Source organism: Macaca nemestrina, chromosome 13 (genome assembly GCF_043159975.1).
Source record: "Macaca nemestrina isolate mMacNem1 chromosome 13, mMacNem.hap1, whole genome shotgun sequence".
Taxonomy (NCBI): domain Eukaryota; kingdom Metazoa; phylum Chordata; class Mammalia; order Primates; family Cercopithecidae; genus Macaca; species Macaca nemestrina.
In genome coordinates, this window is record NC_092137.1 from 30,957,735 (window position 1) to 30,983,431 (window position 25,697).

General features: G+C 47.2%; 1 protein-coding gene across 3 annotated transcripts in view; it reads right to left on the reverse strand.

Moving 5' to 3' along the window:
• Positions 1-15,779: 15,779 nt before the first annotated feature.
• LOC105479700 (polypeptide N-acetylgalactosaminyltransferase 14) overlaps positions 15,780-25,697 on the reverse strand; it is a 226,577-nt gene continuing 216,659 nt past the window's right edge. For all 3 annotated transcript variants that reach the window (XM_024792244.2, XM_011737834.2, XM_071076462.1), the window contains 2 exons: positions 17,524-17,643; positions 15,780-16,373 (listed from right to left, as the gene is read on the reverse strand). In XM_024792244.2, the coding sequence (XP_024648012.1) occupies positions 16,337-16,373; positions 17,524-17,643 (157 nt within the window). In that variant the 3' untranslated portion in view covers positions 15,780-16,336. The remainder of the gene's footprint in view (positions 16,374-17,523; positions 17,644-25,697) is intronic.

Sequence of the window (25,697 nt, forward strand, 5' to 3'; positions counted from 1 at the left end):
GGGAATGGAAATTGCCTACCTGAAAGGAGGAGAATAAACCTGCTCCTACCAATGGCCATTGGCAGGTAACTAGGCACAAGGAAAGAAGGAGAAGAGGAGGGAGCAGGGCCCCAAACTAATCTTGCTGGTTGCAAAATTCTGGTGATGTCTCCCAGGTAGCTAAATCTACAGCAAATTCAGTCACATGATATCTGTGATCTAATAAAAGAGGCAGAACGCAGGAGCCTTATTTTGTTGAATTGTCATGAGTTGTATTGTCCCCCCATCACCCCCACCTCCCAATTTGCCTGCTGTTGAGTTCTGGGTGAATCTTGTTATCTACTTACAGGATTGTGTCCTGGGGCCAGAATTCACAAAGATCCCCCAGAGTTGTCTGTAAAGAAGCCTGGGAGTAGGACTCCTCCCTGTCACCACCCCTGCGTCTGTGTCCTTTTCAGAGTTGCAGATGATTCATTCCTGGGAGGGAGGTTAGCCACCCGGATTTATTGTCTGTCTAGATAGGCTCTGTGCAACACGACCAAAATAAAGGGTGAGAAAAATAGAGCTGTCTCAGCAAAATCTGCTGAATCAGAATTAACAAGAAAATCTTGTAACTAATGATCAGAAATTAAAATGTACTCAGGAGCTGCGGTGTTTAACTGAATAGCAGGGCTGCGGGGTATACTGTGCAGGATAATGGAACTTGGAACGGCTCCTCTCCCCATTGCTGTGGGAACCCAGGTTAGACTGTTCACAAGCTTGACTAGATAGGAGGCCAGCCCCCCAACAACCCAGGGGTATCACCCTGGACAGGGACTTCTCCCCTTACCCTAGCCCTCCACTTGTCTCATCAAAGATGCTTTACCTTTGTATAGAACCCCACTGCTTACAATCCATATCTCATTAGATTCTCATTAGCACCTTGTGGGAGATGGGAAGCAGCTTCATCCTACATCTCTCCATTTTACAGAGGTGAACACTGAGGTGCAGAGAGGTTGTGCCAGCCAGTGGCAGACCTGGGACTCAAGTGTTTCCATTTCTGGAATTCCTGTACAAAGGCATCCTGCACAGAGCAAATAATCTCCTCTAATTTAGTTTTTCTGTAAACCTAGATTTTCATGTATTATATACTTAAAGGCCTTTGTACTACAGCATGCTGGCAAATACTGGAGTCTGAAGGGCAGGAGTATGGCTGCTTTCTATAATTTTAAATGTTAAAAATGGCTTTCATTAGAACAAAAGTCAAGTATTTTCTTGCTTGCCTAACTCTAAAAGCACTTAACAAGTTTTACAAAATAATTTGGATCTAAGGCTGCATTGAACCATGAGTATTTTTAGTCTTGGAGCAAATGTCTCAGAAAGCTTTGGGGAATGAAAAAGAGGGTTGTAGAAGGAAATGAGTCCATGGTCTCCCCATGCCACCCTGCCTTTCAGACAACTCTCCTGGCCATGGAATCCTCAGTATCACAATTTGCCACATTTCACCCACCACAGTAATGGCCACCAGTGAAGGAGGAGCCCGGTGGTCTATATGCTGAGGGCGGGGACTTACAGGATGATTTGATTTGAGTTTTATTTGCAGATTTCTCACTGGGAAGATAGAGAGGAGACTGTTCCTCCCAGGGGAGAGAGCTGCATTCTTCAATTTCAGGGAAGCAGCGGGACATACTGAGAAATGCAAAGAAATCAGTCAGGAGACTGAGCTGCTAGTCTTCCTTTTAACACTTAGTACTCTTGAAGTCTTGAGAAAAACCATTCTTCTCTGTATCTCATTTTCTATGTCTCTGAAATGGGGATAATCATGCCTCCCTTGTAGGGTTGTTGAAAAGTCTCAAAATATGTAAATGAATATATATGCTGTGCTTATCCAATGGTAGAGATTCAATGATGAGATACATGATTATTAGTAGAAATAGTAATAGTGGTACTTGTATTGTAATTGTAGGAGGCATGTATGAAGTATTTCCTAGATTTGACTTCCCCTTCTATGAATATGCACAAATGCTCTTCCACTAAAACTCCAGCTGAAATCCTATTTCAGTGTGAAACCTCCCTGAGATGCCAGTTTGAAGCCATCACTTCTTCCTCAGTGTTCCTTGTCTGCATCTCTCATTAGAGAAAGCAAACCTACCAATAGCATCCTTTCTATTCACTGGACCTGGAGGCAGCAGGATACACAGAAGGCATCAGTATGGTCCAGGCAGAGTGGGGAGAGGTATCAGGACTTGAGTGTGTGGGTGATTGGGGGAGTGGTGGGTGAGAGGTCAGGACATGATGCCTGGCAAGGGCAGGTAAGTCCATAAAGCCAGCCTGAGACCAGGAGGCCAGTGGGAGGACAGAGAAAAGTCATGCTGGGAGGACCATAGCTGAGGGATCATGCAAAAGTCAAAGTCTGGCATTTAGGCTCTGTCTAGCCAGGGCAGTGGATCAGCCCAGGTTCAAGTGCAGGTAGTTGGTACCAGGGACATATGGCCTACAATATTAGAACCCCAAATTCAGGCATGAGACATGGGAGGAAAAGGCACATAGACCCTTGTCAATTAGTAGGTTGCCAGAATCACCTAGAGGATTTTCTCAAAATACAGATTCCCAGGCTCCAGCCACTGAGATTCTGAGATTCAGATGCGCTGTCAGAAGAGATTATGGGCTTTCTTGCTGTGTGAGTGCCTATGCTTGCCAGGTGATGACTGAAGAAGGCTTCATCATAGCAGTGGCCTTGAAACTTAATTAGAGACTTCATAAAGGTTTACTAACAGGTGGGGGGGGCTTCAAGGTCTTCATGAAACAGATGCTCGGAAACTGAATGAGATAAAATGAACACTTGGTGAAGAAAAAAATTAAAAAGCAAAGCAAATGACACCTTGAGGCTCAAGAAACCAAGGTCAGCTTACATAAAAAGAAAAAGGGAAGCAGCATTGTCCAAAGAAAGCTTCATGTGAAAATGCAGTCATGAACCCTAGTTCTCTCTTCAGGCTGTCCTGCATCAGTGTTGCCCCCTCAGACAGACCCTCAAAGAATAGCAGTGTCTGCATGACAGAGCACAGTCAATGAGGATGGGTAAGGTTTTGAATCATGCACCTTGTTGATTCAATCTATTTTTAAGTGATTTCCTCCTGCATTATGAGAGAAGTCTGAGGCTCTCCCCGAGAATGAGGGTAGAGCACAGTGAGGACACCAGTGTAAAGAGGCTTTGGTTTGTCAAAAGCATTTATTTGTTCTCTTCCACAAAAATGTGGTTTCTCCAATGTGGTAACCTCACTCTATTCCTCTGCATTATGTCCAGAAAGTCAAGCCTTGCATAAATCTCCTAGGCAGGAAACCAATGGATTGTTTGCTAGAGAAACTGGAGAAACCAAGAGCGAACACCTATGAATATTGACTATTGCGATTCCACCAATGAAAAGGCCAGATCGCCTTAGATCACCCTATGGTTCAGCTCACCAGACAGTATGTGCTGCCTAATAAGGACACAGCATTTGCAGCTGTTTTAGTGTCTTGTTCTTAGAAATACTCTTAAAGCCATAGAAGATTAGAAAATTGAGAAAATCTTCCAAGCTGAAAGACAGAGAACAAAGCAAAGAAACAAATCCAAAGAAAATGAGAGAATTCTATAAGGGTGTATGAAGGGAAAGATGCCATCTAACAATCAAAGAAATAGCATAAGAATAAAACTCCAAAAATATGAGATGTAGGGTTTCCAAATTGAAATATGGAGAGATCAGAAAACCAGGTATAAAGAGATGGTTTAAAAGCTTCCAGGGACGGGGGGAAACAGTAACAAGCTAAAAATGATTACATTGATATCAGACTACTTGGGGGCAGTAGTGGAAACCAGAGGACAATAAAACAATTTTAAGCAATTTATTATATCTTGTTCATTTCTCAATGTCTCAGGAGAGTGGCACTGACTGCCCTTTGTCTGGACTACCTTTTCCAGCATGTTGGTATAATGAACAGCCTTGGAAGGTAGAAACAATGTTTCCCTCCAGAGCAAAAGGCAAGCATACCCATTATAAAGGTTTGGCCTCCCTGAGCTCAGGGTTCCTTTCTTGTAATGCTACTCATTGTGTGTTTATGGCATCATTTGGCCCTCGTTAGGGGAATCAGTGCAAACAATGCTGATATCCTGACTTCTCCAACGGCTATGAGTATTAAACTGCCTTTATCTCTGACCCAGGAGTCTCGTGTCTTCTATCAGTCTCCATGAAACTGTGGCAGGCTAACTTGTTAGCTTACACATAGGGTGAAATCTCAGGACTCTTCATAGAACTTGACAACAATGCCTTCAGGATTCGGAAGAAAAATGATTTTCATCTTAGAATTTAATATACAATCAAAGTAGAAAACAAATGTGAAGTTGAATAAAGACATTTTTCAAATTCAAATGTAATACCTCTACAAAATCAAATTCAAAAAATGGACCTCTGATGCATCCATTCTTAGAAATATACATGAGAACGTTATATAGAAAACAAAACAAAACAAAAAAACACACAAAGAAACGAAAAAGAAGTAAGTTATGAAATAAGAAGCTAAATGGTTTTATGATTCAGGAAAGAGGGAAACCAAAATTAGAGACTGGAGAAGAAAATTCCTAGGATGTTTGCTATGCAGCACATGTAGAAAGCAACTAATACTGGAACATTTGATCAGAGAGCCTCCTGTGTGAAGGCTCTTATGGAAAATAAAAAAAAGGAAATGATGATTTGCTTGAGATTATGGAAAGCGTTATTATGACATGTTGGAAAATTTGGAGAAAAGCATGAAAGATAGAAAACTAGGGAAGCGAAAAAATACTGAGGCCATTATTAATTCCAGGAAAAACAAAAGCTTGTACAAGAAAGGAGGTTTATTGTAATTCACTATTTGGCTTAGCACATAAACGCTGATTATTGATTTTGCCAAAAATTATTTTATAAACATGTCACAAGGATAAAAGGAGAAAAATGTGAGCAGTGGTGTGGAAAAACTAAGTCCTTATCAACCACAGCATGAAGTCAATAGATAATGTCTAAAACTCATATTTCAAGAAATAGCAGAATAATTTTTAAATTGTCAAGGTAAATGCCAGGGGCAGGACCTAGAAGTGTGAAGGATAGCTGTCTCTGGGGAAAGGGAGTCGTTGTGGACTCCCTTTGTTGAAGTGTAAGCATCACTTCAAACAACTATTACCTTGATTTAAAAAAATAGAAACTTGAGCTTTTTAAAGAGACGAAGCTAGCTGGCATGGCCCTTTAGTGGGCTGAATATCCTTTTATTCAATCAAACTGGCCAAGGTATTGTCATCTCACAACCTCGACTTTTCTTGTCATGATTGGAAAAGACAATTTGAAAAGTATGTTACATCTTGAGCTTCTCAGTTACACTATATATAATATTATTCTCAAGGTTTTTTAAATTAGATTTTTCTAAAAGTGCAACTTTCTAGATGAAAAGGAAAGAGAACAGGGGCCGAAAAGGAAAGAGAACAGGGACCTGGAATCTGTAGCTAAGTGGGTTCCAGCTCTGCCTGCCCCCTTACTTGCTGTGTGGCCTTGGATAAGTTATTGCACTTCTCTGAGCACTGTTTCTTGCCCTGTGGATCAGGATAACACCACCTCCCTCTCACAGCAGTTACAGGCAGGGCCTGAGGATCTTAGCTCACTGTAGCCTCAGTAGACCTGGTTACTTGCACTTAGTAGGTGCCCACTAATTATTGATTCGATTTGAGTAAATTAAGAATGACTCCTCAAGTTGTTTTAAAAATGGAAGCAAGTAGTTGCTATAGTTTGGGGACAGGGCTGCATGAAGTCGGAATTGGACTAGGGATCCTCTTTTCAAAGTTCTGTTCATGCTCAGTATTCTATACTTTTTGTTTCATTCTGCCATAGAAATACAGAATTCAAGGCAATACAGTTGGGCTGTTGAAGTTAGAAAGACTCAAGAGAGAAGAGGCAGAGATCATCACACTTGTTTTTTACAGGAATGGCTTGTTTTATAATGGAGAATTCCCAGCAGCTGAAGGGATGAAATCTTCAAGTCATGCTCCTGACATTGTAGCTTCTGGCTCTGAAAGCTGAATTACTTCCCGTGGTTGGAACATGTCTGCCTATGGCCAGCTCTGGTTGGCTGTTACCCCGAAGCTGCCTCGGTCTGTATGTCTCGAAGCCAGCTGTCACTGGGGAGGGTGGTGAGTGGTCATCCCTCTGGACTCTTAGCCTATGGCCCCCCATTCTTAGATGGCCAGCCCTCTCGGGGATCCCGGGGAACCCGGAGGACAGTGGGGGAGTCCTCTCTGACCCTGCTCCCTCCAGGCAGCTTCGGAATGTTCTGAGGCTTCTGCTGGGTTTGTACTATCAGTTGCCCAGAGCAGCAGCACAGGAGCATCTGATTGTCCATTGGCAGAGGCTGCGTCTGAGAGTTTTTCATCAGCTTCATGACCCCACAGAGAGTTCTTAGAGTAGTTAGAATGCACTGCAGCCTCTTTGTGCTATCCAAGTTGCAAGGATCTATTCTGGACCAAGAAATAATCTTGACCTGTTTGATTAGACATGGAAGCAGACGAAGGAGCAGCTGCATCTGGAAGACCTGGCTGGGTCTATTCAGGTTCAGTTTGACAAGCACCCTTGAGAGCCAGACCCTGCCAGAGGCAGTGTGGGTCCCATTCTCTGAGGAGTTTACACACAGTAGGGGTGGGGGAACCAACACATGAACAGAGGACATGCAGGTAATGGAGTAAATCTTAAGGTGGGCTGTGCAGAGAGTCCCCTGGGAACACAGAAGGCCATGGAGACACAGTGTTCCACGAGGACACAAGGGTGCTATGGGGACACAAAGGGGATTAATCATGCTACTCAAAGGCAGTGTGGGGAAGCAAATGTGGGCTCCTGCATCTAGAATTCTGCCCTTTCTTCCTCTTGTCCTGTCAACCTCACAACTCAGCCCTCCAATCCTCTGCAAAGCTTTTCCTTTCCCTCCTCTGTGCCCCTTGGACTCAAGCAACCTCTGGGATAGCAGTGATCCCACCAAGCACATCCTCCCTCCCACCTTCTCTTTCCCTGCTCTCTCTCTCAAATAAAACCTCCTCTCCCATGCTTGTTGTCCTTGAAGGCAAGGACCGGTGGCCACTTTCTGGCATAGTGCCTGTTATATAGCAGGTGTCTGGTAAATATTTATTGCTCGGTGATTTACATATACATTTGGGGGGCTGATGCCACATCAATTGGGAGGCATGGCCATTGAGAAGAGGCTCCCGCTCTGCCATATATCACCTGGGCAACCTCGACCAGTTGTTTAACTCCTCTGAGGCTCGTGTTCCTCATCTGTAAAGCTGATGATGATATCTATCTGGAACACTGCCTGCAGTAAATAAAAGAGTGAACATAAAACACATAAACATAGCATTGGCACGTAATAGCAGCTCACTAAATGCTTCATCCCCTCTCCCTTCCCTACCTAACAAATGGTCCGTGAGTGAATGACTCTGAGTCAGTGGGGCTAACCAGTTATGAGCAACGTAGAACTACTCAAGTTTAAAAGTCAGCTCGTGAAAGAGTTTTCCACAAGGGACTTCAACTGTATTTGTAGCATTTTCTTTCTGATAAGAAGATGAGTTGTTATTTTATCTTCAGTGTGAGAGGCAGCAAAGCCTAGAACCAGAACCCAGAACTCAAGAGTGGACTTCTTGGACTTGAATTTCACTTCTACTACAAGTTGTGACTTTGGACAAGTTAGTTAACCTGCTTGGTTCTCAGGTTACTCACTTCTAAGATGGAGATAATAAGAGTAGCTATTATTATAGAGCTACTATTTTTATGTGCATTGACTAAGGTAAATTCCTTAAAACTCTAAGAACAATGCCGGGCACCAAGCAAGCACTGTATAAGTGGTTGCTATGCTACTAGTATTTCTCTTGTGTGTCTGTGTTTTGCAATTAAGAAATTAAGCCTGGTTATTGGATACTCAAATGGATCAATTAAATGTGGCTGCCATGAAGGAATTTACCCAGTAAGCTCAGCAGAATCTACTTGGCATGAAGGCCATTCTCTCACTTTGCTCCACCTTTCCTCCTCCCTCTTCTCTGTCTCCTACATCCACCCCCACAATTGGAAAAATAGCCATTGTCTATTTTTTGCTTTGACTGTCAGTAACATAGTTCAGGTCTCACATCTCTGGAGTCTTTAACAGGCCCTGTCTTCACAGAACCTCGCCTGTAAAACACCTTCCTCCATGCTACTCAGTCAATCTTCCTCTTCTTACGTCCTTCTTACAATGCCACTCTCTTGCTCCAAAACCTTCAGTGGCTCACAGCTACTTTACTCTATTAAGTGCAGAATCCTCTGCCTTGCATTCAAGGTCACCTTCCCAGCCTTACCTGCCCCCCATTTTTTTCCATGTCTCCTTCACCACAGGCTTGTTGACTTGCCCTCCATTCCCTGAGAAAAGGCTGGCCCTTTCTTGTTTCAGTGCTTGTGTTCCCGTTGTTCTTACCTCCTAGGACACATTTGGACCAGCTGTCCAGAGCAAGGGGACAAAAGCTTCAGTGGGTCTAAGACTCCTGCCCCCGGTTTAGCAAGATGGAGCAGACCCCACACCTGGAACAGATGCCCCCTGGGTAGGCAGTAGAAGCCCAGGCTGGACTCTGGCACATCTTGGGTAGCTCCCAAACTGAAAATCATGCAGGTGCCAGGCTGAAGAGAGGCAGAAGTAAGGCGTGAGAGCTGAACTCACGGGTCAGACCAGAAGTTTCCAACTAAGGGTAAGAAGGAGAGCTGGAGCTAGCAATATTCCCTAAATGTTGGTGAGAGGCATGGCCTCCCCATGAGGAGAAGGGAGCTTCTGGGGGTGCTGGGCCCCGCCTCCAGGTTCTTTTGTGGTGTCTCCCGCCCTTTTCTTTGGCAACACACGGACACTGCACATGGCGTAGCTTCTCCACAGGGCTCAGCAGAGGAGGCAGGGACCCGTTTCCTGTGTAGAGGCGGGAAAGGAACACAGAGCGCTAGGACTGCCTAAGAACTGCATGCAATGACAGGCCGCAAACCAGCAGGGGGCACCATTCCCAGAGCTGATCCCCACTGCCCTTTTCTGTTTACTTTCCCTCCTGATCTCATCCCGTTTGGGACCAATGAGTGGTGCTTGCAGGATGTCTGAGTCTTCTCCAGGACTCCATGCCCCAGGCAACTGCACAGGGGAGTCTCAGCCTGGCCTCTAATGGACGTCTGAGGATTGAAGAGTGCGATGAACTGAAGGTTTTTGTCCCCCCAAACTCATAGGTCAAAATCCTAACCCCCAAGGTGAGGGTGTTAAGGAGTGCAGCCTTAGGGAGATGATTAGGTCACAAGGGTGGAGGCCCTGTGGGTGGGATTAGTGCCCTTATAAAAGGGACCCGCAGAGAATGAGCTCTCTCGTCCTCGTTTTGCCAAGTGAGGACACAGGGAGAAAGTGGGCCCTCATCAGACACCGATGTGTTAGGACCTTAATCTTGGACTCCCCAGCCTCCAGAACTATGAGAAATAAATGTTTCTCTCTTTAAACCACCCAGGGTGTGACATGTTATAGCAGCTTGCACAGACTCAGACGAGGGGTCATCCCTCGACACTCACAGGCACTGCCCTCAACTCTGGGACCTGATGTTTAATCCTTATGATGAACTACAAGGATGACAAACATTTCTGAGGACATATATACGTGCCTGGCTCTGTACTGAGAACCTCATATAAATCATTTCAATCAATCTCACGGTGAAATTATGAGGCAGGTGTGATTATTAGCTCCTTGACAGAGGAGAAAAATTGAGTTCAGTCAGGTTAAGTAACTTGCTCTTAGTCACACAGCTGAGAACTAGAGGAGCCAGGGTTTGAACCTGTATTATCTACCACCAGAGCCCATAGGACTAGCCTTTATGCTTTAGCAGGGCATGTCAATCAAAGTGAAAGAGAAGCTACGGCTCACAGAAAGGCTTTTTGCTTTAAGTCAGGGGAGGAGGGATGTTTCTGCCACTCAGTTGCTGGGGAGGGGTTGGCAGAGGGGGAGGCAGAGTGAGGGATCAAGAAGGGAGGGGGAATCGAGGTGAGAGGCAGCCTTGGAGGAGACTCTGGAGGCAAAGAAGAGGGAGCTCATCCTGGATGTCCTCAAACTCTTCCGCTATTGGAGGAGAAAAGCTATTTTCAGTGAAAGGAAAGGAATTTGGGGCCTGGGTGGAACGGAGGGGCACCATCTTCTTGCTGTAGGGACAGGCCTGGGGCATCTCTTGAGCTGAGGCACAGGCTTGCAGAATAAAATAGAAGGCCCAGTCAAGTTCTGTTGCCGCCCTCCATCTGCACACCTCAGTGCTATTAATGAGAACAGCTTTTGGAAAGAGCTTCATCTCTCTGTTGATTCCTATTTAGCCTCTGGCTGTCAGGTCACACACGGTTACACCAAAAGCATCCTGCAGGATGAATGGAGGCGGGAACCCATTTTCCTTCCTTCATCCCAGGAATGGGTGAAGCTCCACTGTTGAAGCTGCTTTGTCTTCCAGAGGGAAGAACCCACCACCCCCTCACCAATGGTAGCCCTTCGGCCCAGTACTGTGGCTGGCCCAGGGAAGGCTCCGCTCTTGGAGGATGGAATTTCTTGGAGGGCCATCCAGCTAGCCATCTCTAGGGGCACTCACCGCTCCTTGCTGCATCTGGACAGTGAGTTATTGCAGCCCGTTATCTTCAGTAGCAGGTGCAGGCATTCTGGGATGCTCCTTCCTGCAGAGTGAGGCCAGGTAATATTTACTGGCTCAGATGAATAAGGTAACCAGCCCTGTCACAGCACAGAAGATGCGTCTCTCACCCAAGATTTTTTTTTTCTCCTTCTTTCTTTCTTCATTATGTTTGTAATTTTGTTTTATTATTTCCCATTGGAAAGCTGTGAAATGAAAATGATGCAATCTACTGCTGTGAAATAATGTCGTGCTCAAGTCCTTTTCCAATAAGCCCTGAGGTTTGCACTGTGACGGCTTCATTAAATTAGTCGGCTCCATGGCAAATGGAAAAGTGCTCAGAGCTTTGGAGTCTGCTAATCCGAGTTGGGCTGCCAGAGTCCACAGACCACGAGGGAGCTCGGGCAGTTAGCTCTGGATGGTGCAGGAGAAGAGGCTTCTATCTGTCGCATGGGGCATCGCAGAGGCCACGTCTGCACAGCTGCTAGACTTTTCATATAACCCACAAACCTTCACCATACCCTTATGTGCCAGATGCTGTCCTGGGTACTAAGAGAATGGATGGGTTAGGGCAGGATGATGGCTCAGCCTGTGGAGTCGGGGAAAACGGGGTGCTTAACTCTACTATGGGTAAACTATGGTGGACCGTAGGTATAAGCTGGACCACTAGGCCTCGGTTGCCAGATGTGAGTGAATCTGCCTGAGATTCATGCAGATGAAATACAGGCTTCCCCTCAACCCTTCCATCACCATCCCCCAGAGTTCATAAGAACAGATTCTTTTTGGGCTCTACTGAAGTGTTAAAGACTTCCATTACTGATAGTTCTTTCCAGTTAGCATTTTCAGTATTAAACTCTGTCATTATGAAGTAAAATATGCATGATCCCTAAATCTATGTGTATTATCACAAGATTTTTATTGTTATAAATTTGTCTTCTCGGTCCTCTGTTTCTGCTTTTGCTGTCTTTTTAAAACTCTAACGTTTGATAACTGTAGCCAGGAGGTAATTAGAAAGTGGTATTAAAGAATCACAGGCTTATTCTCTCACTCATTCATAGAAATTTATTGAGTGTCTACAATAAGATATGGTCTCACAGTCAGTGGGAAAGACAGTGGTGACAGCTAATTACAGCACTAAGGGACTTTGGTCTGAGCTGGCGCGGGGAGCTCCCTTTCCCCCACATATGTAAATATTGGATAAAACAATTTGAAATCACAGCTGCATTTGAAAGGAAAAAGGGAGAAATTCCAGATTCTAAAAACAAATGGGAATTCAGAGTCAGTCATGAATGAGCACTGAAGGGGAATTGAAGCCAGGTGCATATCAACAGGGCTGGGGCTTTAACACCCAGGCAGGGGCAGATGTGAAAACCACAGCCTCTTGGGTGGCAGAGGCCAGAAATGGGGCCCTACTATTGTTGTATGCTTAGAGAGGCTAGACACACCCCACCCACCAGCTGGATGAGCGGTGATGGCATGGAGCAGGACTACGATTTTGGGTAGAAAAATGACAATCTGGGAAAGATCAAAATCCAAGCTTGTGCCAAGTAATAGAGGTGGGGTCCAAATTCTCATCACTCACAGTGTGGAAACCACCAACAGAGAAATCAATGTACAAGTCCATTTGGAGTCTATGAAACCTGGTAGGACCCCAGCAGAGGCCAAGGCAAACCTTCCCTGAGGCATGCCTCCACAAGTGGGGCACTTGGGATACCTAGAGGCAGAAACTCCTGCTGAAAATGAGCTCACAGGGAGAAATTACAAAGCACAGAAGAAAACTGTGAGTGAGTCTCAGATCACTCAAGAGAGTGAGTCTCAGATGCAATATGGCACCAAGCTCAGCCACCCATACTGAGCGCAGATTGACCTGAAAACTCCCATTTCTCCCCATTCACTCAACACCATCATGACTTCAACTCTAATCCAAATAGCAGAGCATGCCTGCTATGCCCATGTGTACACACACACACACACACACACACACACACGAAAACATATATATATGCCCACATGTGTACACACACACAACATATATATAATATATATTCATATATATGTATAAATTCCCTGTCCTTTAATATGTATAATATATAATATATATTCAAATAATAAATAAATATTTTATATATATATATAAATTCAATTTCCTTTAATACACACATCACACCAATAAAATCCTCAGATGTCCATACTGTTTCCACTACCAGATACAACCTCGGGGGAAGGGGCTTCTGCCACACCTGGCCACTTCGTCACCTGGCAGTATGGTGAGACCGCTCTAAGGTGATGACTCTCCAAGCATGGTTTGAGGTCTAAATCTTGTGAACGCTTAAGATCCTTTGAGTGTCGGTCTTTTTTATTGACACAGGCTGATATCATTTGACAAACTTTCACCTTCACTCACAGCTACTGGTGACCTACTAAGTGGGCTAGTCCCGGTTACTACATTTTGGCATTCAAACTCAATATTCGGAGTTGACCTGAGGGCTCTCATTCAGCATCCACCAAAACACCAGCCAGCCAGGGAAAGCTTGGCCATGCACATTCTCTGCTGCACACTTGCAGGCAAAGGCATCCCTGGGACTGGAGAATGTTACTGTCCCATCCAGTGATTGTCAGCTTTGCCTTGAATTGGTAGAGGTTCAGAATGGCTGCTTTGCTTGCCTTTAAATCCCCAACTCGTCTTGCTTTGGCTGCATCACCTTCAGGTTAGTGGCTGGAGAGCATTTGGATATCTCTGCACAGTTGTAGAGATTCCTATTTGCACCATCAGAGTTTTGAACCTCCATTTTCCACTAAGGAGGCTTTTTAAGACGCAGGCGTGGCAGCTCACGTGAGAGCCATCCTACCTCCTTTAGCAGATTACCCTCCACATCCTTTAAGGTGACTCTTCATTATCATCCCAAGGGCTTTGGCTGTAAGAGGGAGGCCAGGGAGCCAACTGAGCCACATCAAAATAGGCTGAGATAAGGTGCATTTGCCCCTCTGAGGCCGAGGCCTTTATTCCTCTGCCCCCATTCCTTTGGGTGTTTGAGAAACACCCGACGCCACCTGCATTCTGTGACTTTATAGGGGTAGTAAAACGTAAATAATGTCACTTGTCTCAGACAAGTAGTTTTTCTTTTTTTTTTTTTTTTTTTGAGACAGAGTCTCGCTCTGTCGCCCAGGCTGGAGTGCAGTGGCATGATCTCGGCTCACTGCAAGCTCTGCCCCCCGGGTTTACGCCATTCTCCTGCCTCAGCCTCCCAAGTAGCTGGGACTACAGGCGCCCGCCACCTCGCCTGGCTAGTTTTTTGTTATTTTTAGTAGAGACGGGGTTTCACCGTGTTAGCCAGGATGGTCTCGATCTCCTGACCTTGTGATCCGCCCGTCTCGGCCTCCCAAAGTAGGAATAGTTTTTCGATCATCCATTTAGGAGAACACCCACTGAGAGGCTGAAGTGCCCAGCCCAGCGGCGGGGATAAAGAAGAGAGAACTTTCTTGCCACCAGGGAGCTCAAAGACAGGCACATACACTGAGGGCAACAGAGGACAGATGAGGACAATCCTGGGCTCTCTTATATTTATTCCAGTGCAGTACCTGTTTCACTACATAGGGGAGAGGTTGCTGGTGAATGTGTCTGTTCTCATTCTTCTCTGCAGGTCTGGTTTCAACTATGTGGACACAGAGCTTAGGAGTCATCAGAATGTCTTCTATAGATAGCTGTATTTACCCATGACCTCTCTTCCTTTTCCCTGTGTGGAGCGAAACTGCTTCAACAAAAGAGCCACATCCTAACTACGGGAGGCCACCAGGGCATTGCAGAAACAAACAGATCCAACACCGAAGGAGCTTCTGGGGCTGCACACACTCGACTCTTTACTTTCCAAGTCTATAGCAGTCTGCAGTAATGGATTTTATAATGATGAGCTTGAACTAATTCCCATCACTGAAGGGCTTTCTGGATGAAGGGGAAACGGATACCTGCTTAGAATATAATAGTTCCTGTGGTTGGCAGATTCTAAAATGGCTCCCAGCAATCGCTGCCTCCTGACATTAATTCTTTCTTTTGAGTGCGGGCTACACCTGATACCTTGCTTCTCTAAAATAAAATATGCCAAAAGCGAGGGCAAGTAACTTCTAACTGACATGAGTTTATAAAAGACCATCTTGGTGACACGCTTGCCATCCTGGCTTGCTTACCTGGGTGAAGCAAGCGGTGATGCTGGAGAGGCCCACATGGCAGAGGACTGAGGGCAGCCTCTGGCCGACAGCCTGTGAGGAACCAAATCCTGCCAACAACTGCTGAGTGAGCTTGGAACAGATCCAGCTCCATCCAGTTGAACCTTAAGATGACGGTGGCCCTGGCCAACACTTTAATGGCAGCCCTGTAAGACGCCCGGAAGCAGAGGATCTCACTAAGATACGCCTGTATCCTTGACCCACAAAAGCCATGTGAGAATAGATGTGTGTTGCTTTAGGCTGCTAAAGTTCGGGGTCATTTGTTATGCAGCAGTGGATAACAAAGTCAGTTACCAAACAGCATGTAGGAAACTCACCTGGGCAGAGAAGGGATGGCCATATTTTGGGAACTTCATATGGATTGGTTCTTCTCTTAAACTCTAGTTAATAATAATGGACAACAACCATAACCCATTCCCAGGGCACACCAGTAAGCTGGGGATTTATTAGAGTAAGAAACTTCTATGCCAAAGGCCATAGGCCATAAAGCCCTAGCAGCTAGAGAGACCATCTAGGTAGGGTAGTGTTTTCAACCAAGGAGTGGTGTCAGAATCAGCTGAGATGTCTGGACCCTACCCCACACCTACTGAACCAGGATCTCCACAGGGGAGCCTAGAGCCTCCAAGTTAGACAATTCCCCAGAATGAGGCAGGTGTGTGTGCATCATCAATAGAAACCCCTGATCTGGTCCCACTCTCCCACTTTGACATAACAGGAAATGGTGGGCCAAAGAAGTTACATGTCATTTTAAGATCCCACAGCTAGTTGGTGGCAGCCCAGGATAAGGGCACAGGTCTCCCGTCTCCCTATCTTTGTCCACTCTGCCACAGGTGCTCCCCACCCCCTACCCCTATTCTGTGAAGAGCTCAGCTTAGCCCTGAGCCAACATAAGAAGAAAAGAGCAAGAGATGTCCAGAGACAACTTCTAAGGTTTTCTTTATTTGTTTTGTTTCCTCCATTCTTCGTCTCTCAATGTAGTCCTGGCCTAGTGACAAAGAAGGCTTTTCCCTCTGGCCTCCAGAGAGTGCTTCCTTTGTAAGAAAAGGAACAACAAACACTTCCCATTAGGTTTCTGTCTCCAGATACCAATCACGAAAAGACTGGCCAGGACTGGAACTTAATGGCCTTGAGAACATGTGGGATTTGTCTCTGAGCCCCATTGGCTTGTGGTATTTTCCTCTGTCCTCCCTGAGACAGTTACTCCTATCCTGGGCGGGGAACTCTGCCTCCACCTCCCAGTCCAGGATGTCCGAGGTGGTTGTGGGCTGCTTGCTGCCCAGTTTCCAGTCTGTTCTGGTCCAGGGAAGCACCACCCCGTGGCCCTTGCTGCTTCTGGCAGGGGTCCTCAAGAGCTCACCATGTCCCAGTGCTGGCTCATGAGTGAAGACTCACATGGGTTGACGACGACTTCCTTGCCGTTCTCGGTGCCATCACCGAACATATCTGTATCGAGGCAGAGGTGGGATGCTATGTGCTCGATGTGGGAACCAGTTCTGGTCCATTGCTGGTAAGACAGAGAGGAGAGTGAATGAATGAGTTCTGGCATTATCAGAAAGGTAGGTACCTCATGTCTAGGGTCACTCAGAGACTTGATTTCATGGTTTCATAAGCACTAAAACTGTAACTAATTGTTCTGCCAGGTATTATTGTTGGTTTCTTTTTTTAAATTGGATTAAAAAAAGTTAAAAGCAAAATCAATATGTTTACTAGGAAAACTCATTAGGAGGCAGTAACTTTCCAAGCAGTAGCCCAGAAAATGTGAAGCGAGTTAGTCACAGGAGCAACCTAAGAAATGGTCTACACTCAGCATCTGCATGACGGCAGGGAAGTGGGGAAGAGCTGGGGTGGTGGGAGCAGCGAGTGTGATGGCAGGAGGGGCTGGGGGCTTCTTCAAAATGTGTCAGCACACGAGGGGCCAGAGCAGAGAGGCGGGTCTCATGCAGCAGGTTCTCACACTTGACCTCGCACGACAAAGGAGGGACTGGACACATCAGGGGAAGCACCCCGGAGCAGGCACTAAGCACATTACTGCCAAGAGACAGTCACAGCTGCCCTGCGTAGTGGACCTCCTCAACCCCATTTCAGAGAGGAGGAAATGGACACCCAGAGAGGTCCAGTAACCTGCCATGGGTCACACAGCCAGTAAACCATAAAACAGGCATTTTAATCTTGTTCTCTCTAACACCAATACCCAGTTGGCAAGAAACTGAATGGAGACATCACTTTGCTGCTAGAGGAACTGGGCATTTCATGTGCCCAGAATGCTAGGAAGTTTGGGGGACACACTGCCAGAGCCCAGGGCCCTGAAGGCAAGGGTCAAGTCTTGCTCATCCTTGTGACCCTGAGATCCTTGTTTGGGATCCCAGGTGGGGAACAGAGCAATGACAGGAAAATAGAAGATGAATGGGCATGGTGTGGTCAGTGGAAATCAATAGGCTTTCATGGGGCAGGCTGACCAGTGAGGGTGGATGTTGCCATTGCTGCTAGCAACACAGAAGGGGTCCTAGGTAGCACTTTCCCTCCCTCTCCTGACCTCTCTTATCAACTCTTCCTCTTCTAACAATTTCTCTCTTTTCCTGCTCATGATACTAAGCCCTAAACAGGCAGTCACATTACGGAGATGGCCACATCCCAGGGACCTGCTGAGCACTTACCTGTCTGTCATCTCCATTCTTGCAAAGGACAAGAACCACTGGGGCGCCAGGGAACAAGGTGATGACTGACAGGCACAGCTCCTCCTGGAGGATCTGCTGGGTGTATGTGAAGGCCCACACCTGGGGAGAAAGAGACCAGGAAGGTTTGTTCAGGATCTAGGAAGCCACCACTCAAGGGATACAACCACACCTATGGGCGTGATTAGCACAGGTTGATAAGAAGCACCAAGGGTCCCAGTAGGCAATGATCACCAAGGTTACATTGGAAAATGCTACTCAAGTGCCACAGACTCAGAGGTCATATCTCCATGGAAATCTCCCTCCCGTACCCCACGAAGGGGCCTGGGCCTGGGCCATTCAGGCTGCCTCTGGGAGTCCTGAACAATTCTGGCCTTTGGGCAGGAGCCTGAACAACAACCCCAGTTGAGCTGTGTGCTCCACATTTTCTGTCTGGAGAAAACGTCTTGAGAGGGTATGTTCCTAGCACTTGGCATTTCAAGCAGCCACTTAGCAGGTCAACTCCCAACCCCTCCATACCAGATACCTTTAGGCTGTCCCCTGTTCTTTGAAAGGGAGTCTGAGTCAGTGTCTAGAGCACATGAGAGTTACGACAAGAGGCAGATGGAAGGACAAATGGAACAAGTGTTCCAAGGGAATGAATGAAGAAGGGTTGAGGGAATGAAGAATGTTATGAGGATTAAAATTGTTTCAGGAGAGTGCATGTGCCAGAATAATAGATCTTTTGGACCCTGAGCTCTTGCAGGGAGAAAAACTGAGAAATCGGATTGACAAGCAGAGTTCTGTTGGCATCAGGAAGAAGGGCATGCTGTGTCGTTCATTATGAGAAATGATTCCAACATTTTCCCTCCAAAGTGCCAGAGATCACAGAGTAACTGTGGCTTATGAAGCCACAAGCACTTCCCAGTTCTTAAGTCAGTGGGGCAGAAAGTGCTGGTGGAAGCAGTTTTATTCCCAGGTTGTAAATAAGGATAACATTTACCCCTTGCCTCCATCTGGGGGCAAGGAAGATAATTCCTGAATTGGGTCCCCTGGGGAAACTGCAGAGGATCCTTTGAGGGCTGTATCTATTTTCACTACATCCCTGAAACACGTTGACCCTGAACCTCTGGACCAGGTTACTCATTGGCTACTTCCCCTTGGCCCAAGAATGAAAAAAGTCCACTTAGCAGGCCAGCCCCCTACTCTAGGACAAGGTGTCTCCCAGGCAGAGGTAGTGGTCATCTGCCTCTTGTTCTGCACCTTCCCTCCTGGTCCCTGGTCCTCTCCTGACCTCCACAGGCTGCTGAAAGACTTTATTGTTTTCTGGGACCTGGTTGGTTCAGAGGAACCACTCCCATAGGCTCAGGACCTTCTGCTGTCCTGAATTCGTCCACCTTGAGTCAACCTGACTTGCTGGACAATGACGCCTGGCTCTCTTGTTCTGTGACTCACCAGCCTAGCGGGAGAATGGCTCCTGTGTAAGGATTCTTTTATCCCTTTTCAAACTGCTGGTGTTGGGAGAAGACCTAGATCAGAAAGTACTCGCTGGGGAGGGATGCAAATATAGATGAAACAAGACTGTCCATGAGTCTTGTTCTTACAGCAGGGCAACGGGTGTCCATGTCTAGAAGGTGGGCCCCTGGGTGTGGGCCTAGAATATTCCTTGGCTTGTGGGGAGGAGAGAGAAGGGCGTTCTTTATACTATTATATAGTTCTTTATACTATTCGACTTCTGTATCTATAGATACTTGAAATTTTCTATAATAAAGTCATGAGATACATTCCTTGGGACATATCAAGAAGTTCTTCTCTGGCCCTGTGAACATCACATTCTACACATCCCATTTGCCTTTCTCCAAGATAAGCTGAAAGGGGAAGGAAGTCTGTCCACACAGAGGTGGTGCAATGACCAGGCTGCTGCTGCTGCTGCTAATAAGAGCTGACATTTATTGAGTGCTTGTGATGTGCCCAGTATTATCCTGACAACTTTACACAGATTGATTAATTTTCATAAGAATCCTATTAAGTAGGTATCACTATTATCCTCATTTTATAGATGATGAAACCAAGGTTCGGAGAGGCTATCCAACGTCATACACCAGCCAGTGGCCCCCACACCAACTTTCTCCAGCAGCTCTGCTCTTGCTGATGCTGGAGAGTCAAGGCTGGCTCTGAGCTCTTTGAGACAACTTAAACTGGGGAGAAGATGCCTGCCTCTGAGATTCTTCTTCCAGGTTGTAAACATTAAAACCAAAGATCAGCTCCACCTTGACAGGGGAGAGTGGCAAGAGATTCTTCTTCTTGGCCAGTTTCCAGTGACAACCTTTATGAAAAGATGAACAAAGGTTGTACACCCTTGCCAAGGTCTGGGGTGGGGCAGGCCAGAGAATAGTACCCTCTCTAGTAGAGTAATTGGGCCATGAGTATGAATGGAGACCCACACTCCTGATTCTACACCAGACCATAGGATACACACAGTGCTGGCTTCTAGCCTGAGTAGCCCCCCTTGTCTTCCCGCATCTTGGCTGCATATCCAAGCTGAGTCTTCCCCTCTAAATGGTCTCCCTTGGACCTGGGGATGTGTACTGAGACACAGTCCACCCTCAGAGACCCACGCAGGGCTTTGAATTAGGCTGGGGCCATTTGAGTGGGGGATTCTGAAGTCCTAAATATCCAGAATGTGATCTAGAAGGTGGGCACCTGGGTGTGGGCCTAGAATATTCCTTGGCCTGTGGGGAGGAGAGAGAAGGGCCAAAAAGTCAAATGCAACAGTTGGACTACCAGGAAGCCGTATGCCCTGAGGTCAGTACAACTGACCTCAGATTTAGACTTCTCACCATTCTCTGGAATGAGGCTAAAGAAACAGTCACTGACAGGGGAAGACGAAGTTCATTCCTTCTGACCCATTACCTGACTGTAGAGTCTGTAAGGAACCACAGATTAGTATTTCAAAAATAAATCCTGCCATTATCTTACAGTCACCATCATACAATGACATTGTGTTTTTTGTGTTAAAAGCATTAACTGATTAAATATAAAAGCCTCTTGTGAGAGCTCACTTTGCAGTTCTTTTTTAATATCCTAGGGGTCTCAAAACTGGAAGTGCTGGATGGGTGGGCGGGTGGGCAGTTCTTTTGACATCCTCGACCCTTGTTGTCCACAGATGCCTTTCAGGAAGAAATGCATTTGGGCAGCTGGTGCATCTCCAGGCTAAGGCCTGATGAAAACATCTCAAAGACCCCCAAGGAGAATGTGTGAACATGCACAGATAATGAAGCCCTCATGTTAAGTGGACTTTCCATTAGCTGGTATTTCCTGGCATTTCAATAATTTAGCCTCTTCATGTCCCAGAGGAAGGCTGATGTCTGGCCACATCTGAAAGAGGAGAGGAGGGAGGAGAAGCAAGAGACAGGAGCACGCAGGCGGGAAGCAAGGAGAGCATTTTCAGATTTCCATTCTGCAGCCTGTCAGACTTCCCAGAAGGGCCGTGATGAATGGGTTTATTAAGAGAATCCTGCAGTCAGAAACGGACTCCAGGAAGGCAGCAGAGGTTGCTCAGCAGGTCTGGCCTGGATCGCTGAGTGCTGGCCCTCTGCCGGTGGCTTCGTTTGGGGGCCTGGCAAAAGCCTAGCCCATGATGCAGGTCCTGTGGCAGGCCAGGTCTCCCTAACAGCTGAACAGGCAGGCCTCCCCGACCACTGTTTCAGCCCTGAGTGGGTAGGTTAAATGTTAAAGGCTGAAAGGGCCAGTGCCCTTACACAGGCTGGAATGTCACAAAAGCCCACCAAGAGTTTGTCAAGGCTTTTCCTGGGCCTTGAAGCATGACAAGATAATGAAGGAATTCTTCACAGGACCTGTTTAGGATTAAACAAATTTTATTGGGGGTCTGAAGAAACTCCCCAGACCTCCACAAACAAGTTTTATTGGGGTCTGAAGGAACTCCCTAAACCTCCATGATTTAGCAGGAGACAAGTTAATCACCCCTGGCATCGGGACCCATCTAGATTAAGTAAATTTACTGAGGCTCCAGGAGAAGGTCTTCAGGACTCAGGCCTTAGTTATAGATTAAAAGAAGTTAATCACTTATGTCTTTAGATGAATGTAAATTTACACTTAGACATATAGCTTAGAAGGCATATAAGCTCTGAAAAACTTTGTAATTTTGAGTTGGTCTGGCAATAATTTCCAGGTCTTCTCTCTGTACCCGGTTACAGAAATAAACTCTCTTCTTTCCCAGTTCATCTGCATCTCATTATTGGGCCATGAGAATAAGCAGCCCAACCCTCGGTTTGGTCCAGGAACTGTCCCTCCTATCCCAAAGCTGTAGCCATAGAAGGGCAACCCAGAGACTGTCCTGGGGGTTGATGTGGGTGGCCCTGCCCCCTCTACTGGGATAGGCCAGCTGGGGGCTGAGGAGGAGGGGAGTCACCAGTGAATGAGGAGGGGATCGACTGGGCCAGACAGTCTTAAAACCTGTGCTTGGAGGACATCTCTGGAGACAGCCACTGCTGGTGGGAGCAGGGACGGGACGGGCAGGGGGTCAGAAACCTTCTCTCTCTAGCAGATGCCAGTCTGGCCACGGCTGTGGAAGCTGGGATGCAGAGGGCCACAGCACCCAGCCTGGGGCTTGTGGTCTTGCACAGGATGGCGAAGCAGGGATGAAAGATTGTCTTAAGAGGTAACTAAAAGAGGTCTGGGTGCGGTGGCTCTTGCCTGTAATCCCAGCACTTTGGGAGGCTGAGGTGGGTAGATCACGAGGTCAGGAGTTCAAGACCAGCCTGGCTCACATGGTGAAACCCCATCTCTACTAAAGATACAAAAATTAGCCAGGTGTGGTGGCATGTGCCTGTAATCCCAGCTACTCGGGAGGCTAAAGAAGAATTGCTGGAGCCCGGGAGACAGAGGTTGCAGTGAGCTGAGATCATGCCATTGTACTCCAGCCTGGGCAAAAGAGCAAGACTCCTTCTCAAAAAAAAAAAAAAAAAAAAATGCAGGAGTGAGGACGAGGGGCCTCAGTAGAGGAGCTGGTCTTGGAATGGCCCAGGGCCCCCACCTCTGGTAGGCAAGAAGCAATCAGCCTGGAGCAGCAGCTCTCAACTCTCCCCACTCAGTGGACCTCTGGCAGTGTCTGCAGACATTTTTTGGTTCTATGGCTGGGTGAAGGGGTGTTACTAGCTGCCAGCGGGTGGGGTCAGGGATGCTGCTATGCTGGAGGAAGAGATGGAGCCATTCCCAAGGCTGTGTTGAGAAAGCACAGGAAGGAAGGGTGGCATCAGGCAGGGGTGGTGGCATCGGGCAGGGAGGGTGGCATCTGGCAGGGAGGGTGGCAGCAGACAGGGAGGGTGGTATGTGGGCAGGGAGGGTGGCATAGGGCAGGGAGGGTGGCATCAGGCAGGGAGGGTGGCATTGGGCAGGGAGGATGGTATCAGGCAGGGAAGGTGGCATTGGGTAGGGAGGGTGGCATTGGGCAGGGAGGGTGGTGTGTGGGCAGGGAGGGTGGCATTGGGCAGGGAGGGTGGTATTGGGCAGGAAGGGTGGTATGCGGGCAGCCTGTCCCGCCAGCAGACTCAGGTTCACACACCTCAAGGCACCAGTGCCAGTCCAGGTTAGGAGGAGACTTTATCTTCACCTGCCCACCCAGGGTACCCAACTTGCATGCTCCACAACCAGTAGCCCACACACTGGGAGACAGGTAAAATGACGAGCTAAAAATATGTTTTATGTTTTTCCCCTTTTTTAAAATTGGGATGGAAATTTTATAGATTCGTGCACCTATATTCTTTCTACCTTTCACAAATATTTTTCTGGAGTCCAATAAAGTTAAGAGGAAACTTGTTAACCTGGAGACTTCTCGGGCTTCACATGTTTACAAACGGATGATGTATTTCTCTCGCATTTCACCTAAGGCATCAGTTTTCCGACATCTTCAATACACACTCAGATTAAACATTTTGCTCTCAAGGTTGACAAGCCAGCCAAGAGAGGGAGGGAAGGCAGGGTGAGGAATGGATAGGGCTGGGGGTGGAGCAGCATCGGGAGCCAGTGTCAGAACCAGAGGACAAAACAGTCTCCTTTCAACAATAAGGATGCCCCAGAGCCTGGGGCTCACCGGCCTGCAGAGAGTGTGGGCAGCTAAAGCTGAACTCAGCCCTTGGTTCCCATTCTCTGGTGCTTTTACTCCACAATTGAGGACCCTAGAGTCTCCAGGCCAAAAGGACCAAGTCTTATTAAAAAAACCTATGTAGATTTCATCCCTGGGTTCATACATGGTCCTGTATCCCCAGCCAGTTACTTTACCTGGGACTTCGCTTCTTCACCTTTGACCTTGTCCTCTGAGGGTAGACTATATTCCTAGTACACACCCCTAGGCCCAAGGGGGACCATTTAGTGGGGAGTGACCCAGCTTGGATATGTAGCCAGGGTGTGAAGAAATGGGGGCAGGCAAGACAGGAAGCCAGCGCGGTGTGTGTCCCACATTCTGGTGTGGAATCGGGAGTAGGAGCCTCCATTCATGCTCTTCCCAGTGCCCACAACATCAGGGAGGGGACTACTCTCTGGCATGGTCCTCCAGCCTAGACCCTGACATGGGGGTACAACCTTCGTTCATCTTTTCATAAAGGTTGTCATTGGAAACTGGCCAAGAAGAAGAATCTCTTGCCACTCTCCCCTGTCAAGGTGGAGCTGATTTATGGTTTTAATGTTTACGACCTAGAAGAGGAATTTCAGGGGCAGCTGTCTTCTCCCCTGATTAAACCTGTCTAAAAGAGCTCAGAGCCAGCCCTGACTCTCCAGCATCAGCAAGAGCAGAGCTATGACATGTGGCCAGATTCTCCAAATCCATCTTCACCCTTATTGGTAGGATATGACTTTGGGTAACCTCTCCAAACCGTGGTTTCATCATTTTGACCTCGGCCCCTATCTGTACGATGGGATAATAGCAACATCTACTTAATAGGCTTTTATGTCACTTCCCTGATATGGCCTCTCAGAGACAAAAGAAGTGGGAGCAGAGAAGACCGAACAAACCATGTTTAGGGGTTTGAGGGGCAGATGTGACTCCCTCTGGACAGGCCAGCAGGCAGGACAAGTAGGAGGACAGAGGTGGGAAGAGGTGATGGGGGCAAAGCAGCTGTAAGAGGAGAGAATGCAACAAAGCCCAGTGTTAGCAGAAGGGGTTGGGAAGCAGGAAGACAGGAATAGTAGTTTATATGGGAAGGAGGAGTGGACACTGAAAAGAAGAGAAAGGCCATATAAGTCAGTGTATACTACACACACATACACACAGGTACACATACTCAGGGAGATTATCTTAGCTGGCCTGGTCATGTGGATTTCTATCCGTCCCACGTGGGTTTAACACCTCCAGATTACTTGGAAATGTATCTGAGTCATGCTGTGAGCCCTGGAGGGCAGGGGCTGTGTCTCACCCAGCATCAGGCCACCTTGCATCTTAGCAGGAGTGGTCCCTGGACCGTGGTACACTCTGTGAAGTGGACTGAGCATTGTCCTGTCATGGAGTATTCCCCTAGCACCCCACATTCACACTGTGGTGACACCAACCCAGTTGTTCTCGCCAAGGCAGAGAGGAGGGGCAGCTCAATACCATCTTCCAGAGAAGATGCTTTGCTCACGCGTAGGCCATGCCCAGGATGAGTGTGAGTTGCCCAAAGATGACTGTTGTCCCTACTCTTTTTCACATGACAGGAGGGTCATCTGGGATGGGCACTATTACCCTCTGGTCAAATAATGGCCTGACAACTCTTCTTGGGGCCAGGGCATTGCAGGGCCCCTCTCTGAGGCCCATAGAGACCTGGCTCCTTTCCTCCCACTTCCTTATGCAGCCAAAGGCGTCACGTACCAGAAAAGCCCCCTATTCTGCTGGAAACAGACCAAGCACACTCCTGCCCCAGGGAAAGGAGGAAGACAACACTCTGGCTGCTGCCTACCAGCACTGCCCACACACAGATTCAGAAGAGAGGGATGTGTGTCACCTACTCACAACGTTTTGCAAAATGCCACTTGGGCAAATTATGTCATTCTCAGCCAAGCAGTCACGCCTAAAGCAAAATCAACACCTCAGTTTCCTTCCCCTTTTCCTGTCTGACTCAAGCAGCTCCCTCCCCTGCCCTACTGAAGCAGAGATATGGGTCCTGGAAAAGCCACCGCAAGTTGGA